Genomic DNA, 26,134 nt, shown 5'->3' with positions numbered 1-26,134 from the left:
CAACACTTCACTCAACTTTAAATTCATGAGCCAGGCAAATTTACCTATTTAAAAGTACTTTCAACCCCTCTGTAAAAACTATAACAGGAACTACAATATACTTCCACTGCATTCATTTTAAAATAAAGCTGAACCATTGTTTCTCATTTGTCTTTCCTCCGTTTGTTTTTGCCATCCCCTTTGAAACAATTTAACAAAATGTGTAACACATTTATACATCTTCTTTTTAATAAAGTATGCAATATGAACAGTGCTCATGGCTATATAAAACCTGCTAGAAAAAACCCTCATATTATCAAACTTATCTTAAATACCTTATTCTCTCACATTCCATGATCCCCAGCTCAAGGCCATCTCTGGTTATCTGCCCACTCCTCTTTATAAACTGAGAAACAAGTATATAAAGGAAGAATTAAAACGTAACAACACAATTATTTTTAGATAAAGGAGAAAACAACAGTTCTATTGGTGCAAGGTTTCAAACAAAATATCTTTGGGAAGACAGTAACTGAAAACATAAGTTACTGGATATGACAATGAAATATTCAAGCATCTACTCTGAAACTTTCTTTGCAATGTTTTTGGTCAACAGTGTCTTTGCATAGATGCTTAAAGATGTTTATGTACCCATTCAAAATAATGTTTTTTGGAAGGTTTTTCATGAAATGGGTTCTTTGCCTCGAAATCTTAGGCATTTCATGATTAATGGGTGTGGTCCAGTGTTTTCTGCAATTCCGGGGGACAATAATTTAGGCATTACCTGCTCCACCACTACAATCAGCTGCATCTGTTTGTCATGTTAATAGCGTAGTCATAGGGATAGTCATTACCCACTTTGGGTGTGCTCCTACAATCCAGCAGAGTCTAGATCTCCGCTTGGGTACAACATCATGAACAACGTACCTCAAGAGGGACTCATGACAGGTTCCTCTGCACAAGGATAGCATAAGGTGACTGTGCCTGAAGCTTTCAATAATAGGAATGGGTATGCAGCAATTTCCTTGTTTTCACTCAGTTGGTTCATTTCGAGTTGTAACTCATCTACGAGCCTGAAATTATCAGGCCGAACGGAAGCTACAAACTGATGTATAGCTTATATTTACAAACTGGGATTTGACCTTATCAGAGCTAAAATAAAAAGATTCCAGAATTTGGTTTTACATTTCTGTAGTAGTCTTTGTTGATTTTTATTTTCTTAGCCATGTGTATACCTGCTGCACATTCACCTATGTCTTTGTATTTTATAGTCAGGCTGATTCAGTGTGAGAAGATGTTCTGGCACTTAGAGCACTGCTAAGGTTTTCTCCATTGTGTTCTCTCATTTTTTGTAAAATAGGCTTCTGAACTGAAGCCTTTCAGGCATTCAGACAACTGATAAGGCTTTTGCCCAGTGTGGGTTCTCTCATGGAGAGTGAGATGGGTTTTCCAAATAAAATTATCTGGGTGGGTCTTGTCATTCAAGCATGAGCAAGCCTTTGTGTTCTGACAGAAGCGGAAAGCGAACTGAGGAGGAGAGCCAACATGATGAGCAGGCCGTGAGTTGATCCGCGGTGGCAGAGGTTGGGAGATCAGTAGTTTCAGTGGCTCGGTGGTGGCTGGCAGCGTAGCGTAGAGCCACAGACTTTGGGTTGCGGGGGACGGCGGAGGACAGCGAACAGTTGATGAGCTACGTGAGTGCAGGGATTTTCACCCACCACCTACTCTGCCGCCACAGTCATCGCTGTCGCCCTCTTCTTTCCCGCACCTGCCCTACACCTTCCCTGCTGAGATCAGCGGATCTCATTTCAACATCCAGTCAGCCAGCAATAATAACCGCATCCCATCCTAAGGCCTCCCGGAGCTTCCCCAGACACTGTGGCTTGATGTCAAACAGCCCGTGTTAATCTGGGTTTTTAACAAGGAGTAGCTGGAGTTGGAGTGCCTGGGGGAGGTCTGCACCTCGGTTTGCACAGTTGCCTGAGAGGAGGCAACCAACCCCTTCCCCTGGTGAGTGTTCCAGCCCATAATCCACCAACCTCATTAAACTCCATAATTATGAACTCACCCGTGCTCCCCCCCAGTCACAACATAAGAGGAAGTGAGGAATTAGGCGACATTCATGGGGGAGTGAGACAGTGAACAAGCATGCTTCTGCCCCAGTAAGAAGCGAATGACGTCCAGGGGGGCGAGAAGGTGCCTCACAGGTCTGGTGGCCCAGAGAACAAACCATAACATAAAGTGTAAATCAAAGGCCCCAGTTAACCAAAAAACAATACTACAGACTACCACCTAGGGGGTGCAGCGGCTCAGGAGTGCTCGTGCACCTCCCCTGTAAAGAGAAAAGTGATATCTAGGGGGGTTGAGGCAGCATATACAACTGGAAGCCTGGAAACCCAGAGGTATACAAGAAAGCCAAAGGCCCTCATTTATTGCAGACAAAGGAAGCATGCACTCGTCACCTGAAGCAGCTTCTTACCTAATGTCCTTGAATAGTGCAAGCAGGATGAGGTCTGGCAAAATGAGAGAACAGGCCTCAGGGTCCAACAAAAGGAAGTGGGAGCCAAGGATAGGGGGGCAGCGGCAAAAAGGAGATTCAGAGGTGCAACAGCAGAAATCCCCTCACTAGATAATTGTAACCCAGGTACAGAAAAGGACAATGATGTACTAGGGAATCCTGGGAGCTCCTCGGACAAAGAAATCCTAGAAACCAGTCAGAACCTCAGATGGTCTAATGGTTTGACTGCGTAAGGTGATAGCAAAAAAAAAGAACATACTTTTTCCAAACCTTGAGAGCCAGTGGGGTTACAGTTACAGCTGACTCAGTTGTGGTAAGTGACAATCAGCCTGCTGAAGAGGGTTACCCTGCTGAGAACCTAACAGCATGTAGCCACACTGCTTTTGCCACTAAAGCAGATGGTAAAACAGTGGCCGCATGTGCAAAGATCTCTCAAATTCCCCTGTCACTCAGCGTTGTCATACTAATGAATCTATACCCCCCACCATGGCTAAACATGGAAGAGCTAGCTGCAGCACAGACATGCAGCCATATTGCTAAGAGGATGGAGAGCAAAGAGGACTGCCAAGCTGTCCGAACCACTCCCGTAGAAACTAACATACAAGTGGAGTTTTGCAATCCCAGCCCAGTATATAGCCCCCTTACCCATACATCAGACGAAGAGCAAACAAAAGCAAACAAAAAAGAGCAGGAATAATGCCAGTTTTAGAGCTTCTGGCACGCTAATACCACTAGCCATCCAGCCCCCTACGGAGGAAGAGGCAATGAGGAGTGTCCTCATCCAATAGTAGGCATCCAAGTAATCAACAAAGGTCCTGCACATGCTACCAAGATTACTTTAAAAGGCAAAGAGAGTAACGAGAACGCTAGCCCAGTAGCAAAGCCAAGTTAAGAGGTGAACCAAATGTCGAACAAAGGAGATAGCATAATCCACAGCCTTCAACACAATAATGCTGCAGGAGACATAGGTTCAAGCTTATGTTCCTCTTATGCGGTTCATAGAGCACAGCAAATTGGCACAGAAAAGTAGCCCTTTTGAAAGGGCAAACAGAAGCCTGCCAGTCTACGTTAACTCAGCATGCCTGTAAAAATCAAAAAAATAACAGCAGTAAAACAAACGATTCTGTCCCTGTGCCTGAATAATTGGGCCCAGAAACCAGACGAGTCGGTAGTGCTTGTAAATGTTTACATCAATCCAAAGGAGAAAGCAGCAATGGTGGACAAGCTTACTCACTGGAGACTTCAATGTAAACTTGTTTCATCCCTGAAGTGAGAAGCACGCTGAGGGAATAGGGCTCCTTCCGGGTCCAATGTCTGCCACAAAATAAGCAACGAGAAAGGATCAGGGAAAAATTACTAAGTGCATGTGAACTGGCCGGCATCAACACCCTGAACAGGTGTCTACCAGGCAATACGCCGCCAACATGGACCAGGTAAACCGACAAGTTCATCTCTTAACTAGAATATACATTGGTAAACCCCGCACTATATAAGCAGATGGTGTACATCAGAATTATCCATCTACAAGAGAGCGACCTTCACCCACAAGTAATACTGATTGGGGCCAGCAAGTGAAAACAAGAGCCAGCTCGGGCCCTGCTTGAAGACGCCAGTACAGAAAATCTAAAGCGCTTGAAGTGTAGCTCATGCTCTGCAAAAAGACTGGCGGAAGATGCCATGGAAACACTTAAGCTACTCCCTGGTGGTGACACTAACCTGGTAACAGCCTGGGCAACCATATCAGACTATCTGATATCTAACTATCCAGCAAAAGGCTCCCTACATAGGGCGCCATAAACCACCAGTCCTGCAGAGACATATCCGATTGATGGAAACCAAAATTAATAGGACGCTGAGGCAGCTACGGTGTTCCACAGAGGATCTAGAGTTGCTACAGTCATTGCGAAAAGAGTCAAGAATGTTGAAAAAAGAAATATGGGCTTTCAAAAGGAATGGGCAAGAAACCCTATGGGCCAAACTCCTGCACGCTGCCAAACTAAGAGATTCAAAGAAATTTTGGTAGCTGGTCAACGATATAGATAAAGGTCCATGGGCATCTTGCAATGCAAATATAACTGAGGACAGATGGGTAAAGCACCTCAAGTCACATTTCTCAAGAAACATGCCAAATGTGTCTGACTTGGCACAGCCCGAGGAGACTGCTAGGGTAATTGCCCCAACCGGACCACTTACATACACAGCTCACATGGTAACCAAAATTATCAAGAAATCCCGTTCAGACTGTGCTCTCGGCCCAAACGGAATCCCTCAAGCTATCTTGAAAGAGTATACCACATGATAGGCAAATTATATCGCTGGTTTGTTTAATACTATTTTGGCAGACGGGTCCATCCCGGAAAGCTGGAATGGCTCGATCATTCATCCCATCGTTAAAGGAGGAGTTGCTGCATCCTCAAGTAATTGTCGCTTAATAGCGCTATTGGATGTGGACCTTAGGTACTTCTCAACCTTACTGCTACAGGACCTCGAGGCATGGGTGTCAAACACAGGTAGGCTTCCTCTGAACTAGACTGGGTTCAAGAGGAAGCAAGGTACACTGTCTAACCTCATGGCAGCAGGATTAATTCTTAATAAAGCAAAGACCGCTGGCACACCACTATATATGTTTCGTGGATTTCAAGGCAGCAACAAACTATGTAAAAACTCCAGCAGTGGGGAATTCCACCCAATCTACTAAAGGCAATTAAACTGCTCTATACGTATAATTAGGTGAAGATCAAGGGTGGGAATGAGGAGTGAGGACATCCATTGGATTGAGGAAGGGGTATGCCCTTGCATCCCTCCTTTTTTTAATTTATACATTTCCAACCTCTCCCCGGCACTGGATGCGTTGACAGCACAAAGCCCGGGCCTTGGTGGTAACCAGCTACCAAACATCCTGTATGCAGACTTCTTTCTTCTAGTCAGTAACACCCGGTGGGCTTGCAGAGATTAAACAGCTGCCTGGCAACATACACAGTTGAAAACGACCTGGAGGTTAACCTCAAAAAACAAAAAGTTCTCTCACTAAACTGCTGCATTTTAAATCAATATAAATGGTATCCTAATGGAGCCACAATAGATGAGACATCGACGTACACCTATCTGGATGACAAGAACTCATTTGCACCACAAAGGGAAGCACTTAGGGGAAAAGCGCTAGCACAGAATTTTGCTTTTTCAACTTTGGCAAAAGAACTACGGGGTCATAACCTCCACCCATTGGCGGTGGTAATAAAGGTAAGATTGATACCATCCTTATCATACGGAGGTGAAACAAAGGCAGGCACAAATACCAGGTTACTAGATCAAATAACAACAAAAACCTATATACATGATTTCCGGCTGCCGAAATTAGCACCACCCGGCCAAGTCAGGTTGGAATTTGGGCTGACCAGGCAGGACTTGGCCAGGCCTGGAGCATTTGTGAAATGCTGCCATAAGTTGAGAAGTGCACCTGAAGGCTTGCTAACCAACCTAGTCTGGTCCAAACTTAACCTCCAAAGAGGTAACAATGTACATAAAAAGTACCTTGATGACAGTATAAAGAAACTAGGGCTGGGTGATATATAGGGCTTAGACACAGCCACCCAAGTATTCAAAAGGACTGTAAACACATCTATAATACTGCAAATCTGGATCGAGGACTAAGGAGTAGTTCCCAAACACTCACACAGATGGCTGGTGTTGAACTCTTACCATGTTCAAAAGGCCTCACGTCTGCTTGAGGCTACCTACTCTTGGAAGGTTAAACAGAAATTGTGGTCACTGAGATTGGGGGAGATCACCACACGGGATTTGTTAACAAAATGGCAGGAGAAAGAACATTGGGGGACATGGAAAGATGTTTGTGCCATCAGTCAAAGGAATCGTTATTGCACATTCTATGCATCTGCCCCACTAGACTACGTGCGAAGGACTCTGCTAAGGAAGGAATTCAAGACACTAGGGATTAATCGTGCAGCTCGCCCACAATAGAATCACTTGATCCCAAGAATGTAATCCTGAACATTCGATTGGTGCAATTTATGGACACCTTCAAGGTCCTTGTCAAAGAGACATTTACTACTCATCTTGCAGATAAGGCCACTAGCCAAGTCAGGATACTGGAAGGGATGATGGAATGGCTGGGTTGTTTGGGCACATTCAATTCAACCCCTACTCCCCTCCACTGTTGGAGGACTGCTAGTTAACAACAGCAACACAAAGGGCATATAGACATGCCGGACTGCTAAGGACTATGAACTTAATCTAGCCCTATTCCATCTTATCGTTTGAGGCGCACCTCCTAAAAATCTCTTTAGTTGCTAAGAACAATTTGCACTTTCTCCACTGTATAAGCACTCCGACACCATACCCAAGTCCAATGAAAAGCTAGCACATAATGATCATTTGTAAAGGCCTTTTCTAAATATTTGTTTTGTCAAATGTCATGAATTGGTTCATCACAACAGTTCTTCGTTATATGGCACTTCATAGCATGCACTTTATGGCAAACTGCCATTTATATTCATAAGAGTTGTAGAGATCCCTCAAACATCGTGTGTGAAAACATAATTTGCAAAGATTTTACACTTTCTGGTGGATGGCAACTTTATGGCATTCAGAGCGCACATACATTTTTTGTTCAATGTGTGCTATTTCAATTTTAGTGAGACCCAATTTTTATTTAAAGGTTTTCCAATATTCGTAGCACTGATACGGTTTTTCCCCAGTGTGTGTCATCTCATATTAAGTGAGACCGGCTCCGATGGAAGCTTTCGGGGCATTCTGAGCACTCATACATTTTTCACTGTGTGTTTTCTCCTGTGTATAATTAGATTATATTGCTGCCAGAATCTTTTCTGGCATTCAGAGCACTGATAAGGTTTTTCCCCAGTGTGGGTTCTCTCATGTCGTGTGAGGTGGGTTTTACAAGTGAAACTTTTCTGGCATTCAGGGCACTGATAAGGCTTTTCCCCAGTATGTGTTCTTTCATGCTGAGTGAGACTGGCTTTCTGACTGAATCTTTTGTGGCATTCAGAGCACTGATAAGGTTTTTCGCCAGTGTGGGTTATCCCATGTTGGATGAGCTGGGTTTTACAAGTGAAACTTTTCTGGCATTCAGGGCACTGATAAGGCTTTTCCCCAGTATGTGTTCTTTCATGCTGAGTGAGACTGGTTTTCTGACTGAAGCTTTTCTGGCATTCAGGGCACTGATAAGGCTTTTCCCCTGTATGTGTTCTTTCATGGGAAGTGAGACTGGTTTTCCGACTGAACCCTTTCTGGCATTCAGAGCACTGATAAAGCTTTTCCCCAGTATGTGCTCTTTCATGGAAAGCGAGACTGGCTTTCTGACGGAAGCTTTTCTGGCATTTAGAGCATTGGTAAGGTTTTTCCCCAGTGTGTATTCTTTCATGGTAAGTGAGACCAGTTTTACGACTAAAGGCTTTCTGGCACTCGGAGCACTTATAAGATTTTTCCCCAGTGTATGCTTTCTCATGCTGGGTGAGGCTAGCTTTATGATGGAAGCTTTTTTGACATTCAGAGCACTGATCAGGTTTTTCCCCAATATGTGTTCTTTGGTGGTGAATGAGACATATTTTCTGACTGAAGCCTTTTGGGAATTCAGAGCACTTATAAGGGGTTTCCCCAGGGTGTGTTTTCTCATGCTGAGTAAGACTGCCTCTCCGACGGAAGCTTTTCTTGCATTCAGAACAAGGATAAGGTTTTTCAAATGTGTATTCTCTCATGCTCAGTGAAATGGATTTTCTGATTAAAGGTTTTCTGGCATTCAAAGCATTGATGGGGTTTTCCCCCAGTGTCGGTTCTCTCCTGGTTAGTGAAACTGCTTTTCTGAATGAAGGTTTTCTGGCATTTAATGCACTGATAAGGTTTTTCCCCACTGTGTGTTCTCTCATTTTGATTGAGGCAGGATTGACAAGTAAAGCTGTTCTTGAATTCAATACACTTATAAAATTGACTTCTAGAGTCAATGTCTCCAAGCTTGGTTTTGTCTCACATACATGTCAAGGAGTGCTTATGTTGTCACAGGGCTAGCCTACGTTATCCTATAAACTTTTTACTGAGCTGGGCCACAGCAACTATGAGGATGTCTCCAATGTATGTCCATGTAGGTTCTCATACAGAAATATAATCATGTTGAAATTCTAAGATTTACACATGTTTACATATTTTGAATTTTATAAAGCACTGATGAGGCATCTGACATGTTTAGTGTTAACACATCAGCTAGGTTTTTGCATTCAGGTAAAGGTAGGAAATAAGCATGCAAAGAATAATAGTATTCACTATCACCAGACGGTCCCTTTTACCTTCCCTTTTCCCAACGAGACAAACATCATACCAAGAAAGTACTTCATTGTGAAGGTTCTACGTAGTTATGAAGAGGTCGATGAACCACAGAGAAAGAGGTGGATGCGGGCATCTTCTACACTGAATGTTGTGCTCTGCTGTCTTTGCTTTGCTGAGGTCTTTGAAAGATATTTAACAATGACTTTTTTTGCACTGCTTTTCTTCTCTCATCTTAAATAGGATGAAACCTTCAAATAAAGCTTGTTTTGTCATATCGAGGGTGATGATATTTCTAACCAAGCTCCCACTTTCTGTGCGAGGATATGATGATGATTAGCTTCTGTGCTGCATTCTTCTAGTACCATCTGTTTGAAGATATAACAGAAGTCATTCTCAGGTGCACTGTGTTCAGCTTTCATTATTTTGCATTATTGTATGCATCTCAAAATGTCTCTTTTGAGAGAAAATATTCTTGCAACTAGTACTTGCACTGAGCTCTCATTTTACACGTGTTCCTTTTCCACTTCAGAGGCTGTTTAGTTAAAAGAGCTCAAACCTATTAATTATTTTGATTATTTTCACTTAGGAACTTTGTTAATGTTCAATGTAGAGTATGGAATCAGAGAAACAATGTTTACATTCAGTGGTTTTCAGTAGTTGAGAATTTCCAGTTGCTCATCACTCCTGGATTCTAGTCATTGTTTCCTTTTTCAAGCTCTGAGACTTCTTCACCTCTTCAAAAAAAGCTTTTTGACAGTGTTGACATTGTGTTGCGTGTTAGTAAATTACCATGTTGCCTTGCTGTCCATTCTTCAGTCATCTGCAGAATTAAAATCAGATTGTTAATGGACAGAAATTGGCACAGATGAATAACACTAATGAACTCATTTAACGCAAAATGATAGAATTGTGAGAAGGGAGAATGACAACTATTTGAATTGCTTTGTCTAAGAAGTAAAGGGCTTTGTGGTGCTATAGAGATCGGGAACTTGAAAAAACTGGCCACAAACTTGATGAGAGCTAGCGTTTGAAGAGAAGTTAGTGCAGCCAGATTCAGAGATCCCTGGCCACTTTCTGTGTCAGGAAAGACGAGTCCATGCGTATGCCAGGGTTAAGTCTGGCCTTAGCTGCACTGCCTGCAGGTGAATTACAAGGTGTGTATGCAGAAGAGTGTCTAAGCATGACGGCAGTGTGATTGTGTAGGAAGCTGGCTCTGTATATACTATACCAAAGTGAGGTATAGTGTGCACAGAGTCCAGTGGAACACCAAAGGTAGGCAGAGGTACAAGTAGATAGCACCTTACTCTTTATTTGTGGTAGTGTGAGAGAGCAGTAAGGCTTTATCAGAGGGTAGTGTTAAGCATTTGCTGTACACACTCAATCACCAAATGATTGCACACACAAAGACTGAACTCAGACCAATTTGCTTTGTAAAAAAATATTATTTAGTTATGTTTATTTCTTAAAACCAAGCAAGCCTGGCACAGGTAAGTGATTTATACTTTGCAGTAACAATACAGTCTGGTTTGCAGTTGTATATATACTTTGGTTTGGTTACAGTAGAATTACTGGAAATGAATACCTTAAAATATTGTACATAGACTTTATAATGACTTTTCAATAGGATGTCATGTAAATGACTTTGCAGATTACTTTTTTTACACAGTGTAGTATACCTGGATACTGCACTGGGACATTTCCTGTAAACAGGTAAATAAATGCATTTTGGTTATTTGTACACAGTTATATAGGCTTTTGTAGATTTTCCAACTCTACACTTAGAAACGTTTTCATAGAAGACAGTCAATGTTTTCCTATGGGAGGAAATAGAGTTATCAGTTATGCCATGTCGACTCTTCACTTTGTTCTGTACCAAAACACGCAGCCTGCAAATGCAGTGTGTGAGTGTAAAGGTACAGGGTCTCTAAGGGTGGCACAATAAGTGCTGCAGCCCTTAGAGGCCTTCCATGGTCGCAGTGCCCTGGGTACCTGTGGTAATATTTACCAGGGGCTGACCTGTGGCCAGAGAGTGCCAACTGGGTTTGGTCTTCAATGCAGTTTTAGGGAAAGAATATAGGCCCTGGGTACCGGATTAGCAGGAGGCCAGGGCACTCTCGTTCAAAGTACATCAGCAGTTTAGCAGAAAGTGGGGACAACCATGGAGAAAGAGGGCACTTTCTCACAGAGTGCTGTAGACGTGTCAAATTACTTGTGAGAGTGGCAGTGAGAGAGAGTGCAGGGGAGATGCCTGAAAGCACTTCTGTGGGGTTTCAGTCTATTTCGCGCGGAAAGGGAGCGGTGAAGAAAGAATTCCTCTTGGAAGGTCCAAGCAAGGGATGTGACGGCCAGGAGATAAGACAGAACAATTGGGAGACTCAAGGATTGGAAGGTCTAGCACAAGCAAGCTCCAAGGAAATGGTGGATGAATTCTCTGGGGTGCCTTGGTGGATACATTGTGTGGGGTCCCTGCTCCCCAAATTATCATCACCAGAAAGGGTGATGTAGGAGACAGAGAAGAGTCAGTGGGAGACCAATCCCCAAGGCCAAGGCATTCTCAGTGATGTATATGCAAATATAACAGGCGCTGGTATACATTCAATGTTCATAAATGTTTGTTACATAGGTATGTTGTAGGTTGGAGTAACGTGTCCATGTTTTGGCTTTAGCTTCTTCGTAAAGAGAGTATAGGTGAATTGGTATGTGAATATGTAGTAATATGTAGTACAATTCTTTGTATTCTTTTTAATATTTCAGACCTGATGAAGTCCGAATGGACGAAACGTGTTGGCTGGGCTGATCAAAATTGTGTTTACTAAGAATATAAATAAATTAAGAAATTGCAACAAGAAAACATAACTCCTTTTGGTATGGAGTCATACCAAAAGGACATAGCTCAAGGGATCTTTTTTGTTAAAATTCTGAAAATAGGAGAGATGTATTACTATGTGTATTTAGGTACTTGAATGAATGTCTAATCCATAACTTTTAAGAATGATACAGTACCAAGAAAAAAAGTGCTCCTGGTCAAGTTGCAAAATTAAACACATGACAAACCTGTTAGATATTTGTTTCAAAAAGATATTAGAAACAAGTTCAACAAAAGTAAGTTTAAAATAAAATCTGCAGTAGATGAGAATGTGTACAAATATGTAGAAAGATTCTAACTTTTCCTTAATTATCTAAGGAATTAAAAAAATAATCATGTTCTTTCTGCTACGCATTTAAAGCTAGAAAAATAGAGCAGAAGAAAGAAAAGCAACATTTCAGCTATAGGCAGCTGCTCTGTTACCTGCCTTTCGCCTCGGCTGCTGACTCTGGCAGCAGGCACTGTGACATCCGAACTCGACTGCAATAACTTATTACAGTGCAGGTCTGGAGCCTTTTCTTTATAACAGGTGACTGGGTGCGTCACAACCCGTTGATTATAAAGAAATTAGAGCCAGGCGTTTATACAAGGATTGCAAAATCCCATGTATTATAAATATATGAATGCTATGAGGTCAAGGCAATGGGGAAAAATGATTTCAGACTCTGTTTCAACTGGATGAATTTGAAGATGACATTGCAGGGGAGACCATATAAGTGGTGTAACTCCTTTTAGGGTTATGAGATGATTCAAGCACATGATCTGGGCAATTTATTTATACCTTGCTGTTGCCAAAGGTCAACTAACGATAGAGGAGAAGAAAGACTAGTCCCAAATAGGGGAGTCAAATTTAATAGTTGGCCCGAAAAAGTATGCAAAATGTATTCCCAAGTCCTAGTGAGAGCAAGTGTTCTATAGCCTAGCTTGTTTAAAGAATTTTGGGCAATTCAATCTAAAGAGGTGATTGGTATGTACAAGATAAGTAAAAGTAGACAGTTGAAGGTGTCAATCTGACTGCCCTGTTAAGAGCTCATTGCTTCAACAATTTGTCTTCCAATTGTTTCCCTGTATACCAGTGGAAGTCTGGTAAGGCTATACCCTCTTCTGCTATAGAGAGATTAAGCTGCCAATCCACTTTAAGGGGTTGATTTGCTTTAATAAAAAATTAATGTTATGCGTTTCATATGTACCTTCCATGACAACAATGAAGTAAATAGATATTTTCAGATAATTATATTGTTGATTCTTGTCATGAATAATGATTCTGCTTATTATTTGGAAACTGGCGCCCTGCTAACCTGCTTGTGTTAAGTCTTTCCCTGGAAAGAAAAGGCTTGATGTCCCAGCAGAGTGACAGTGTGGTTTAAACTGAGGCTTTGTATTGTATGGAGAAGGCACTATGCAACACCAAACTGCATTTCCCGGCAGGGATAGCCTTTGAGTCCTGGGAGATGCCATTTAAACTGTACTTTCCTCTTCCCAAAAAACAATGTTTTGTTGTCTTTGAGGGGTTAGTTACCATCTCATTTTGTTTATTGGTCTATTAAGCAGATGTTGCAAACCGCTTACGACTAAAACTAGAAGAGATGTGTTATCTGCATACTGCTACTACACTCACCCTAGATTATAGTTAGTTACCTGATAACCTTTGCACAGTCTGACCTGCACCCAGGAATTAGAATACAGAAGCCAATACCTCTGTTTGTAGCATTCTTCACAATATTTAGAGACAAACTTGAACATCGGTAGCTGCATGCATTAACATCCACAACTCGACTACCTCTCCTGCCACGCCTTGGCTTTATGCTTGCCTGTGACCCTGTACAACGCTCGGCTGCCTTTTGGCTATGTTCATGCTCCAGAAATACCACATACATAAGCTATATAGTGGACATATAACATTTTATTCTGCCCAACACTTATCTACGTACAAGTATTGCTGTTGCCACAATATTATCTGTAGCCAATGCCCACTACGGAAACCTGTTTCACAAAGTGGCAAAAATGTTTTGGCTTCTAAACATGATTGTAATTCGTTCAACGGTAATTTTGCAATAAATATTTTCAACATCAGGACGGGATATCAGCTTATTATTGGCTGGCACTGTATGAGAGCCATTATACATGGGATACAATATTGAACCCACCAAGAGCCATATATTGCTTGTCTTCCAAACTGTTTTTTTAATACAAGGGGAACAGAAGGTGCGAGTACAATTCTCGCTGCACTTTAAAAAGAAAAAAATGCAGACCATTTGGTTGCAGCGCTTTCAATCTTTTTGGTTCCATTATAATCATTTCACCAATTTTTTTGTGATGCTTACTAGCAGGTTTTATGTGGGTATTTATGTTATTTTCTATTACCTTATTAGTAGCATAAAATACTTGTATTTGGGCGTAGTAAGAGGGGAAATAAAACGTGTCATTTTACAGCTTTCATCATTACAACTTCTAAAAGGTGCAAAATGTAATCGTGTCTTATGATTTCAAAATCTCACACATTATACTCATTGATTATTAACTGACGGTTTCAACACACCATAAAACTATCCGTTACTTCTGCTTTCATTGCAATACCCTGTTACAAATGGATATTAAGATGAACCATGTTTTTAGTGCTTGTAACTCCCCGGTCTGGGTTTCCTTCCCTTGGGGCAATCCACTGATAAACCAAGCATTCTCAAATCCTCCCGCTGAATACCCAAAAACAGTTTTATTTAAACTGGGGATGAAGTTATAAAAGGGAGCAAGTTATTTGTGACAACTGGGCATAGGTTACAGTGCTCACTAACCTAACTTTCACTACTTAAAAAATACTATATTAAAATACAAGAAGAGAAAAGTATATAATATTCACCTTAGGGCTACAGCAAAAAGGTTACAGGGAGGTTATAGTTAGGGTCAGAGTTAGGGTCAGATTTCACTGGTGCAAAACAACTGAAATTCAGCAGTTATAGTTACATGAGCTAACTATAACGTATGCCCCCACGATGCACTGCTTATGACCTCACATATTACATCACTCATGACATGGTCAGTGACATCACTGATTACATTTCAATAGACATTAATCATAACATCATCCAGCAAGTGTAAGTATTTTGTAAACATTTCCGAGACTTAAAGATATATACTAAGCTACTGCATAAGTTAAATACTATTCTTTCTGTACTACTATTCCTAACATATGTGATCTGAGTGGTTGTGTGAGTCTATATCCGTGTCTGAGTAGTTGTATGGGTGTATAAGTGAGTGTGTGAATAGCTATGTGGGTGAGTGAATAGCTGTATTGGTGAGTGAGTGAATGTGTGAGTGAGTGGGTGTCTTAATGGCTGTATGAGTGAGTGACTGGGTGTGTAAGTGGGCTTATGGGTAAGTAGGTGGTTGTTAAGAGTGGGTGTTGGGTTAAGTGTGTTGTGTGTTGTGTGTGAGTGGCTGTATTGGAATGTGAGTGAGTGGATGTGCTTTATGGATGTGTGAATGGTTTGTGTGGACGTGGAAGTGAGTGCTTGTATGGTTGAATGACGGTGTGTTGAGAGGCTGAATGGGTGAGTGGATGTGCGAGTGGCTGTATAGGTGAATAAGTGTGTGTGAGTAGCTTTATGGGTGAGTGTGCAGCTGTATGATTCAATGCAAATTGCTATATATATATAATACATATTTAAATAACGAACCAAACCACATTGACTGGAGGATGTCATCAGTGATGTCATTTGAGATGTCATCAGTGGTGTCACTGACCATGTCATGAATGATGTAATATGTGACATCATCAGCAGTGGATTGCGGGCGCGCGAGATGTAGTTAGTACAACTAACTATATCGGAGGAATTTCAATTGTTTTCTTCGAGTGAAATGTCCAGCTAACTATAACACCCCTAAAACCTATTGTTTTTTCAGTGAATTTCTAAGGTTTTTTTAAATGCTAATTCCTAACTATATCAGGCCTGAAACCTATGTTTTTTTCGGTGAATTTCAAAGGTTTTTTAAATGCTAATTCCCAACTATATCAGGCCTGAAACCTATGGTTTTTTCAGTGAATATCAAAGGTTTTGTAAATGACAATTAATAATGTATTAATTGTTATACTGATTTGCTACATTTTTTTAACTATTTATTTTTAGATTTTTTTTTTGATTACATTATAATTACATTATACATCACAATACAAAATATACTTTCTCAGAATGAATTTCTTTAGTTTAAATACTTTGCAAACAGGCAATAGACTTTTAAGTACAGTAGTTACAGTTGTTGCAATGGACAACACAATTTCAAACACAATGCAACATTGAGCTCAATGTGAATTTCTAGTCAAATGAAATTAGTTACTTTATGGTATACTTTTCTAACCAACGGACTGGATCCTAGATTCAGTCCTTGGACATCTCCTGTAAACAGTTGAGTAAAAGCGTTTTGGTTACAGTAGTGATTTTTAAGGAATATTATTGTATTTTAAAAGTTGACACTTCGAAATGTTTTCACGTAGAATCACCAATGTTATCCTATGGCAGAAAATTCACTTTGCAGGTAAGTAGTGTTAGCGTTACTTTTTCTTACTCAGTGGTGGATCCTGGATCCAGCACTGGTGAATCTCCTGTAAACAGTTAAAAAAATGTGTTTAAGTCATACAGACGATTTTTTAGGAATATTTTTAGTTTGTGAAAATAGACACTTAGAAACTTTTCTGCTGAAAACCACACAATGGATTCCTATGGAAGGAAATACAAGTTACTGGTAAGTACGCTTAGAATTACTTTTCAGGGTCAGTGCTGGGCTAAAAGATGCAGCACTTGGTTCTTTCCTGATAACAGGTGAGTAAATCGGAATTCGTAGTTCGGCTGATTTTAGAGGAATATTTGTACAATGGTGAAGGAAGGGGGAGGGGCCTGAGGTGACGTGTGCAAACACGCCCTGTGGCGCGTTTTAAATTGGGGAATTAATTCCTCCTCAATCCTGAGGTCCCCTGGGGGCCAACTAGCCCACCAGGTACCTCCAGTATGCGCCAGGGAGCTGGGTTGCAGAGAGGTGTTCAGAGGCCACGCCCCTTTTTACAACACTTTGCAACGCAGCTCCGTGGCGCGGTTGGAATTTTAAAGATTAGGGACACTTAGAATCGAGTCCCAAATCTACTGTGCTAGCATACATATATTTACACATATATAACAATTTTAAAAAGTACCTGCCAAGTTGTGCTCTAAAGGTATTCCTGATGGAGCGACTCCTGATGTAGTTGCTGTTATACAATGGCTCCAGATGTACTCATCTGTGATGTAATGACTGATCACCAAAAAGGTAGGAATAACTGGAGAAAAAGAGGGCGAAGAAATTTCACTTTTTGGAAGACAATTCACAAAAACAAATCTATTTTGGAAGGAAACTTCACAGTGCAGGTTATGTCGTGAAAGTTAACTAAATCTGCAGACTGCACACAGTATGAAGTTTATGAATAGCAGCTCGGAAAATAGGAGTAATTATTCAGTATTTGACTATTACCAAAGAAATAGCCACAGCGAGCTGCTGCCTCCCAGCTGGTGACATAGATTCTGTGGTTCTTGTCAAGGGTCAGGCCAAAGGCAGGGAATGATCTCTGCCTGGTGGCAGCTCAGTCAGGCGCTGGGTAAAGAGTGAAGTTTATTTGTTCGAACACTCGCCTCCCCAGGACAGGATTTCTGCTGTTTGGGCAGTGGCTAGACAAATCCTGTGACTCTGTGTTGCTTGTTCGGAGGCAGAATCTGTGCACTGGAGCAGCGGCCAGACACAGCTAGAAGGGGAGGGAAAATTACGAGGAAAACTAACATGAACGTCAATTCACCTAAATGCAAGGGGTAGCGGGGGTGCATGTGAATAATACATTTTTATTCACTATTAATTTAATGAAGAATTGACAACAAAAAAACCAGGAAAGTGGCGCTGCCCTTGTGTGCCAGGCATTGATTTTCCCACCTCCAAGGGCAGGGTTTGCAAAGGCAGTGCCAGGGGTGGCAAGCCTGGGGTCACAGCTGCGACCCCTAAATGACGGCCATGGAAAGTAGCCCCATGAAAGTAGCTGACATGTATGATCATAGTGTCCCTGATCAAGGTGACCCCAGTCCTCCAAGACTCACCTCCCGGAGTCTCTCTGGCCCTTCCTCTCAGTGAGGAGGATACTTTCCTTTATGTGTGTTGTGGTGACAAATTGTCCTTCTTCCTTTAAGGACAATGTGTCTATGTCGCTCGCCTGCTCTCGAGCCCTGCTCTCATTTGCATATGCCATTCATTCTGGAGTTTTCGTCCTTCTGCTAGTTTGACAGTCGCAGCGGGAACACCAGGATGAGCGGTTGTGGGTTGTGCTACCTATCACACATGTAACCAATAAAGGTCTTCAAACCTGACCTTCGTTCAAGAACTATCATTTCTACACAATAACCCCACTTTCAACAATGTGATTCTCGCACTGCGGGGTCCAGGCTCTCCGGATTTAACACACAGGCCTTTTATCACTGCTGTCCTGGCAGAGGTCAGCACACAGAGCAGGTGCCGGGTTTCAGAGAGGGTGGACTGAAACAGTTCACGTCATAAAGCAACGTAATTACCATGCATGAAACTGGGCTCAAAAGTTGCATTTAATTTAGCTCGGTTGTTAGTTTGCAAAATCCGGTCCCTTCTCTTGCGCTGACCCGGGGTCTTGTGCGGATCTGGGGAGCTGAGATAGGGCTGCAAAGGAACTTCCGGAAACAGGCTCTGCTGTACCGCGCATGCTCAGAACAGAAGGCACGTACTGCACATATGCAGATCATAAGAAACCCCTAAACCATTGTACGGCGCATGCCCAGCACATTGGTACCGTTTCCTAATACTGCAGTGCGCGTGCCCAGAAAACGAATCATTCCTGCACGTGCCCAGAAAAACTTAGTACTGAGCATGCTCAGATCATGAGACACAATGAAGCCCTTGCACTGCGCATGCCCAGCACATTCCCAGGACATTGGTACCGGTTCCTAATACTGCACTGCGCGTGCTCACAATCTCGTGCTGCACTGACCACACCTGAACCAGGAGCAGTAAATCCCGGTGTGCCTAGAAGTGAGGCATAACCGTCTAAGGCGCTGCACAGGCCCAGAGCACGAGGAGGAAAACCATGCCCTGGACGTGCTTACCCGCTCACTGGAGCATTTCCTGGCAGCAGTGCTGTGCAAGTGCACTCAGGGATCACTTCCAGGAAGAGAAGACTGCAACACCCCCCACTGCTGCACTGAGACTGTTCATACCAGGGCTCATAATCACAAGGACACTCAGGGGCGGCACCACTGCAGGGCACCTCCCACTGCTGGACTGAGACTGTTCATACCAGGGCTCATAATCACAAGGACACTCAGGGGCGGCACCACCCACTGCAGGACTGAGACTGTCCATAACAGGACTCGTAATCACAAGGACACCCAGGGGCAGCACCACTGCAGGGCACCTCCCACTGCAGGACTGAGACTGTCCATAACAGGACTCGTAATCACAAGGACACCCAGGGGCAGCACCACTGCAGGGCACCTCCCACTGCTGGACTGAGACTGTTCATACCAGGACTCATAATCACAAGCACACTCGGGGGCAGCACCACTGCAGGGCACCTCCCACTGCTGGACTGAGACTGTTCATACCAGGACTCATAATCACAAGCACACTCGGGGGCAGCACCACTGCAGGGCACCTCCCACTGCTGGACTGAGACGTCCATACCAGGGCTCATAATCACAAGGACTCCCAGGGGCAGCACCGCTACAGGGCACCTCCCACTGCTGGACTGAGACTGTACATACCAGGGCTCATAATCACAAGGACACTCAGGGGCAGCACCACGGCAGGGCACCTCCCACTGCTGGACTGAGACTGTTCATACCAGGGCTCATAATCACAAGGACTCCCAGGGGCAGCACCGCTACAGGGCACCTCCCACTGCTGGACTGAGACTGTTCATACCAAGGCTCATAATCACAAGCACACTCGGGGGCAGCACCACTGCAGGGCACCTCCCACTGCTGGACTGAGACTATTCATACCAGGGCTCATAATCACAAGGACACTCAGGGGCAGCACCACTGCAGGGCACCTCCCACTGCTGGACTGAGACTATTCATACCAGGGCTCATAATCACAAGGACTCCCAGGGGCAGTACCACTGCAGGGCACCTCCCACTGCTGGACTGAGACGTCCATACCAGGGCTCATAATCACAAGGACTCCCAGGGGCAGCACCACTGCAGGGCACCTCCCACTGCTGGACTGAGACTGTACATACCAGGGCTCATAATCACAAGGACACTCAGGGGCAGCACCACGGCAGGGCACCTCCCACTGCTGGACTGAGACTATTCATACCAGGGCTCATAACCACAAGGACTCCCAGGGGCAGCACCACTGCAGGGCACCTCCCACTGCTGCACTGAGACTGTTCATACCAGGGCTCATAATCACCAGGACACCCAGGGGCAGCGCCACCCACTGCTGGACTGAGACGTCCATATCGGGGCTCATAATCACAAGGACACTCATGGGCAGCACCACTGCAGGGCACCTCCCGCTGCTGGACTGAGACTGTTCATACCAGGACTCCTAATCAGAAGGACACTCAGGGGCAGCACCACTGTAGCACCTCCCTCTGCTGGACTGAGACTGTTCATACCAGGGCTGATAATCAGAAGCACACTCAGGGGCAGCACCACGGCAGGGCACCTCCCACTGCTGGACTGAGACTGTCCATACCAGGGCTCATAATCACAAGAACACTCAGGGGCAGCACCACTGTAGCACCTCCCACTGCTGGACTGAGACTGTTCATACAAGGGCTAATAATCACAAGGACACTCAGGGGCAGCACCACCCACTGCTGGACTGAGACTATTCATACCAGGGCTCATAATCACAAGGACACTCAGGGGCAGCACCACCCACTGCTGGACTGAGACTGTTCATACCAGGGCTCATAATCACAAGGACACTCAGGGGCAGCACCACCCACTGCTGGACTAAAACTGTTCATACCAGGGCTCATAATCACAAGGACTCCCAGGGGCAGCACCACTGCAGGGCACCTCCCACTGCTGGACTGAGACTGTTCATACCAGGGCTCATAATCACAAGGACTCCCAGGGGCAGCACCACTGCAGGGCACCTCCCACTGCTGGACTGAGACTGTTCATAATCACAAGGACTCCCAGGGCCAGCACCACTGCAGGGCACCTCCCACTGCTGGACTGGGACTGTTCATACCAGGTCTCATAATCACAAGGACACTCAGCTGAGAAGGTGGCCTGATATATGCTGTCCACTAGTCCTAGTGGGCACCTTGTATCAGTCCAAACAACCCCTTATTGTGAATTGGTTAAAGACAACCTTTATTGAAAGCTATCCTAGTGGTAGCTATGGAGAGACGCCTTCAGGCTAAGTCTTGAAGGAATGTAAAGCAGCTTGTTTTACCAGTCTATAATCTCTTTAATGAACAAATGAAAGGACAACCACACCAGGTATATATTTAAAATATATGTATTTAAGATAAAACACACCCCTCTGGTCTCTTTATGAGACTGGAGTTCGAAGTACTTAATTTTCAAGGTAGCAATCAACAGTAATAGCACAAATACTTGTTTGGGCCCTAGGGGCGTTCCAAACCATATGCCAAAAAAATGGTATAAGAACCACGACTGAACTAGACACAAGGCCTAGATCCTGTAGAATCGCTGGGACCCCAAGGAACCACCCAAGGTAGTGACACAGGGGACCCACGGGGACTGTGTGCAGTGTGTAAACAACCACGGGTTCCCATTAGCTTTTATGGGCAATGTCTCTGTTGGAAATTTAAAGATTAGGGACACTTAGAATCGAGTCAGGACCAAACCCTTTTGGACTTAAGAAGTTCTAGGGCTAGCACCCACAGGAGCACCAGAGTACTCGAGTTACCTCACCCAGGGAAGCCGGGTGCATAGGTGTCTTTTGGTGTCAGGTCGCGTCGTTGATTACAATGGAAGCTGGCGAAGAACTGCTGCTGCCGTGAAGAGAAGTGTCAGAAGAGATCCAAACCTGGATCTAGGATGAAAGGAACCTGAAAGCAGAGGGGACAGAGTCTGGGCCACTAGCCAGTGACCGAGGGCAGGATGGACCAATGCCCACAGATGTCGGGTGCTTCAGGTGAGTTGATGGGTGTCTTGACTCTTCAGCCACGAGGTCCAGGAGGCGCCGATGACGACCAGGAGCTGGATTGGAGCTATGCCACGAAGTCTGTCGAGTGCTGCGGTGTCGGCGACCAGATTGGACCCAACAAGCCTTGGCAACGGCAAGTCACTGGAAATCTGAGGAAGGACTGCGGTGCAGACCAGCAAGGTCTGAGGGACTCACCCAGCGAGGGTAAGTCGGGGCACGTCTGGAGCAACCAGGAAAGCCAATATTAGAAGAGGAGTTGCCTTCGTGGGGACCTGCTAGCCAACGGGCTAGTGATCGCGAAGGAGTCTTGAGCGGTCGCACTTGAAACTGGACCACGGGTCACTCGTGGAGTGGAGGCCAGCACTCTTCGGTGCAGGAGGTGTTCAAGACTGGGGCTACTCGGAACCCAAAGCACAACTTCGAGGAAGTCCCAGAAGATAGGGTTACTGCAAAAGGTCACGGTGTCCAGGGGTCTCGGTTCCACATCATCCACGATAGCCACAGGCCTCAGCTTTGCTGTGGACTCAGGGTAGCCTCGGGAAGTCTGGAAATCCACCTCTGGTGATGCAAAGACTTCGGCGTCTGGCGGGAGCTTCAGCGATGCAGACCGGTCAGTTGCTTCTTTGGTGCCTGCCAAGCAGAGGAGTCACTCCTTGACCCCAAGGGAGATTTCTTCCGTCTTCTAGTCGAAATAGAAAGTCGAAGGTCCAGGATATATGTTGCAGAGTATCGTCCAGGGTAATCTAAAGTCGCAAGGACTGGGTTCCCAAACTTATACTAAGTTTGGGTGTTGGACATACTCTAGGGACCCACCTATGGGAGGGTTTGGAAAGAGGGGTGGTTACACCCATTTCCTTTGTCCAGTTTCAAGCCAGAGCAGGGGCAGGTAGCCCCTGCAACCGGTTTGAACTGGACTATGCACAGGGACACCAAGTGTGCCCCCAGTGCAGGACTTCAAGGCACCAGAGAGTGCTCCCGCCCGGCCCCAATACACATCTGCCTGTCTGGGGAGGTGGTTACACCTCCCTGGGACAGGAAACCTGTTGTCCAGGCCTCCCCTGCAAGAGTTTCAGTCAGCAGCAGGAGGCCAGACCCGTGTCTGTGGCATGTGTAGGAGAGTAGGATCTGCTTCACATGGGTACCCCCACTTTCTGCTAGTGTTTCACTGTTTTTCGACCTTAGTCAGGCTGTGGCACTGCTAATCAGGACCACAGCCTAGCCGCTTCCTCTCTAAAATGTTTTGCAGGTACATTAGGTACATATCTAATTGGATTCTGGAGTGCCTTATAAGCCCCTAGTACATGGTATACTATGTACCTAGGGCATAGGTACCTCAGAGGCCTACCAAGGCTGAAGCATGTATTATGATATCCCTGGGAAGCACTCCAAAATGGCACCACAGGTCTGCTACTGCAGCCTGGGTAAGGGTGTGCTTGCACACCTTACAGTGGTATAGGCTACCTATATCCACATATATATACAGACACATATAAACCTCTAAGTTACTCATATGGCAGGCCTTGACAATCCTGAAGGCAGAGTGCTTGGTTTTGTGTGAGAGTGTGCCCAAGCATGAGCTGAGCCCCTGTGCAGCTTTCGGAAATACTTCTGTATGGCTGTTCTGTGATACAGCCATACCATATACTCTTAAGTGCATTATAACCTCGTGGTAAATGCTAACTTTGGAAAGGCTGCATCAAAACATGTCGTGTTTGGTGTCAAACGCTTTGGAATACTACCCCCCTGCCAGTTCTGGCGGCGGGGGTAGCATTCCACCCTTCTAGAGGGAGAGACATGTTCACACTGGTCTAACCCCGGTAGGACTTTCTTGAGCCCTGGCATCACAAAATGGATGCCTCTGCCACAGACACGGGTCTGGCCTCCTGCTGCTGACCAAAACTCCGGCAGTGGAGGCCTGGACAATAGTTTTCCTGTCGAAGGGAGGTGTAACCACCTCCCCAGACAGGCAGATGTGTATTGGGGCTGGGCAGGAGCACTCTCTGGTGCTTTGAAGTCCTGCACTGGGGGCACATTTGGTGTCCCTGTGTATAGTCCAGTTCAAACCGGTTGCAGGGACTACCTGTCCCTGCTCTGGTGCGAAACTGGACAAAGGAAATGGGTGTAACCACTCCTCTTTCCAAACCCACCCATAGGTGGGGCCTTAGAGTTAGTTCATCCCCTAAACTTAGTATAAGTATAGGAATCCAGTCCCTAGGACTTTAAATTACCCTGGACGAAACTCTGCAACATATATCCTGGACCTTCGAATTTCTATCACGACTAGAAGATGGAGGAAATCTCCCTTGGGGTCAAGGAGTGACTCCCCTGCTTGGCAGGCACCAAAGAAGCAACTGACCGGTCTGCATTGCTGAAGCTCCCGCCGGACACCGAAGTCTTTGCATCACCAGAGGTGGATTTCCAGACTTCACCAAGCCTACCCTGAGTCCACAGCAAAGCTGAGGCCCGTGGCTATCGTGGGTGACGTGGAACCATGACCCCTGGACACCGTGAACTTTTGCAGCAACACTATCTTCCTGGACCTCCTCGAAGTTGTGCTTTGGGCTCAGAGTAGCCCCAGGCTTGAGCACCTCCTGCACCAAAGATTGTTGGCCTCCACTCCACGAGTGACCCGTGGGCCAGCTTCAAGTGCGACCGCTCGAGGCTCCATCGTGATCACTAGCCCGTTGGCTAGCAGGTCCCCACGAAGGCAACTCCTCTTCTACATGGGCTTTCCTGGTTGCTCCAAACGTGCCCTCACTTACCCTCGCCGGGTGAGTCCCTCAGACCTTGCTGGTCTGCACCGCAGTCCTTTCTCTGAATTCCAGTTACTTGCCGTTGCCAAGGCTTGTTAGGTCCGTTCTGGTCGCCGACACTGCAGCACCCGACAGTCTTCGTGGGACAGCTTGAATCCGGATCGTGGACTTCGTTGATGCCTCCTGGACCTCGTGGGTGAAGAGTCAAGACACCCTTCAAGTCACCTGAAGCACCTGACATCTGTGGGCATTGGGCCATCCTGCCCTTGGTCACTGGCTAGTGACCCAGACTCTGTCCCCTCTGCTTTCAGGTTCCTTCCATCCTAGATCCAGGCTTGGATCTCTTCGGACACTTCTCATCTTCACGGCAGCAGCAGTTCTTTGCAGGCTTCCATTGAAATTGACGACGCGACCCGACACCAAAAGACACCTATGCACCCGGCTTCCCTGTGTGAGGTAACTCGAGTACTCCGGTGCTCCCGTGGGTGCTAGCCCTAGAACTTCTTAAGTCCAAAAGCGTTTGGTCCTGACTCGATTCTAAGTGTCCCTAATCTTTAAAATTCCAACCGCGACATTGCCCATAGAAGCTAACGGGAACCCGCGGTTGTGTTTACATACTGCATACAGTCTCCGTGGGTCCCCTGTGTCACTACCTTGGCTGGTTCCTTGGGGTCCCAGCAATTCTACAGGCTCTAGGCCTTGTGTCTATCCCAGTCGTGGTACTTATACCACTTTTTTGGTATATGGTTTGGTACGCCCCTAGGGCCCAAACGTGTATTTGTGCTATTACTGTTGATTGCTAACTTGTAAATTAAGTACTTCGAACTCCAGTCTCATAAAGAGACTAGAGGGGTGTGTTTTAACCTAAATACATATATTTTGCATATATACCTGGTGTGGTTGTCCTTTCATTTGATCATTCAAGAGATTATAGACTGGTAAAACAAGCTGCTTTACATTCCTTCAAGACTTAGCCTGAAGGCTGCTCTCCATAGCTACCACTAGGATAGCTTTCAATAAAGGCTGTCTTTAACCAATTCACAATAAGGGGTTGTTTGGACTGATACAAGGTGCCCACTAGAACTAGTGGACAGCATATATCAAGCCAACTTCTCACAGCAGAGGCATCCATTTTGTGATGCCAGGGCTGTAGAAAGTCCTACCGGGTTAGACCAGTGTGAACATGTCTCTCCCTCTAGAAGCGTGGAATCCTACCACCGCGGCCAGAACTGGCGGGGGGATAGTATTCCAAGGCGTTTGACACCAAACAAGACATGTTTCCGTGCAGCCATCCCAAAGTTAGCATTTACCGCGAGGTTATAATGCACTTAAGAATATATGGTCAGGCTGCACCACAAACAGCCTCAGAGGAGATACTCCGAACGCTGCAGAGGGGCTCTGCTCATGCAGGGGCACCCTCTCACATAAAAACCAAGCACTCTGCCTTCAGGAATGTTAAGGCCTGCCATAGGAGTGACTTATAGGTTTTATATATGTGTGAAATGGTAGTGATATAGGTAGCCTATATCACTGTAAGGGGTTCAAGCACACCCT

At 45.0% G+C, this 26,134-nt stretch overlaps 1 protein-coding gene across 2 annotated transcripts in view; it reads right to left on the bottom strand.

Moving 5' to 3' along the window:
- Positions 1-203: 203 nt before the first annotated feature.
- The window catches only part of LOC146839099 (uncharacterized), a 39,495-nt gene continuing 13,564 nt past the window's right edge, over positions 204-26,134 (bottom strand). The window contains exons 2-3 of one of the 2 annotated variants that reach the window (XM_085603121.1): positions 16,837-16,959; positions 204-9,608 (exon numbers count right to left, since the gene is read on the bottom strand). In XM_085603121.1, coding sequence (XP_085459247.1) covers positions 7,273-8,394 — 1,122 coding nt within the window. In that variant the 5' untranslated portion in view covers positions 8,395-9,608; positions 16,837-16,959 and the 3' untranslated portion in view covers positions 204-7,272. The remainder of the gene's footprint in view (positions 9,609-16,836; positions 16,960-26,134) is intronic. The other variant, XM_085603122.1, reaches the window with a different exon arrangement.

This window comes from Triturus cristatus, chromosome 4_2 (genome assembly GCF_964204655.1).
Source record: "Triturus cristatus chromosome 4_2, aTriCri1.1, whole genome shotgun sequence".
Lineage (NCBI taxonomy): Eukaryota > Metazoa > Chordata > Amphibia > Caudata > Salamandridae > Triturus > Triturus cristatus.
This window is presented reverse-complemented; position numbering and strand designations above follow the sequence as displayed.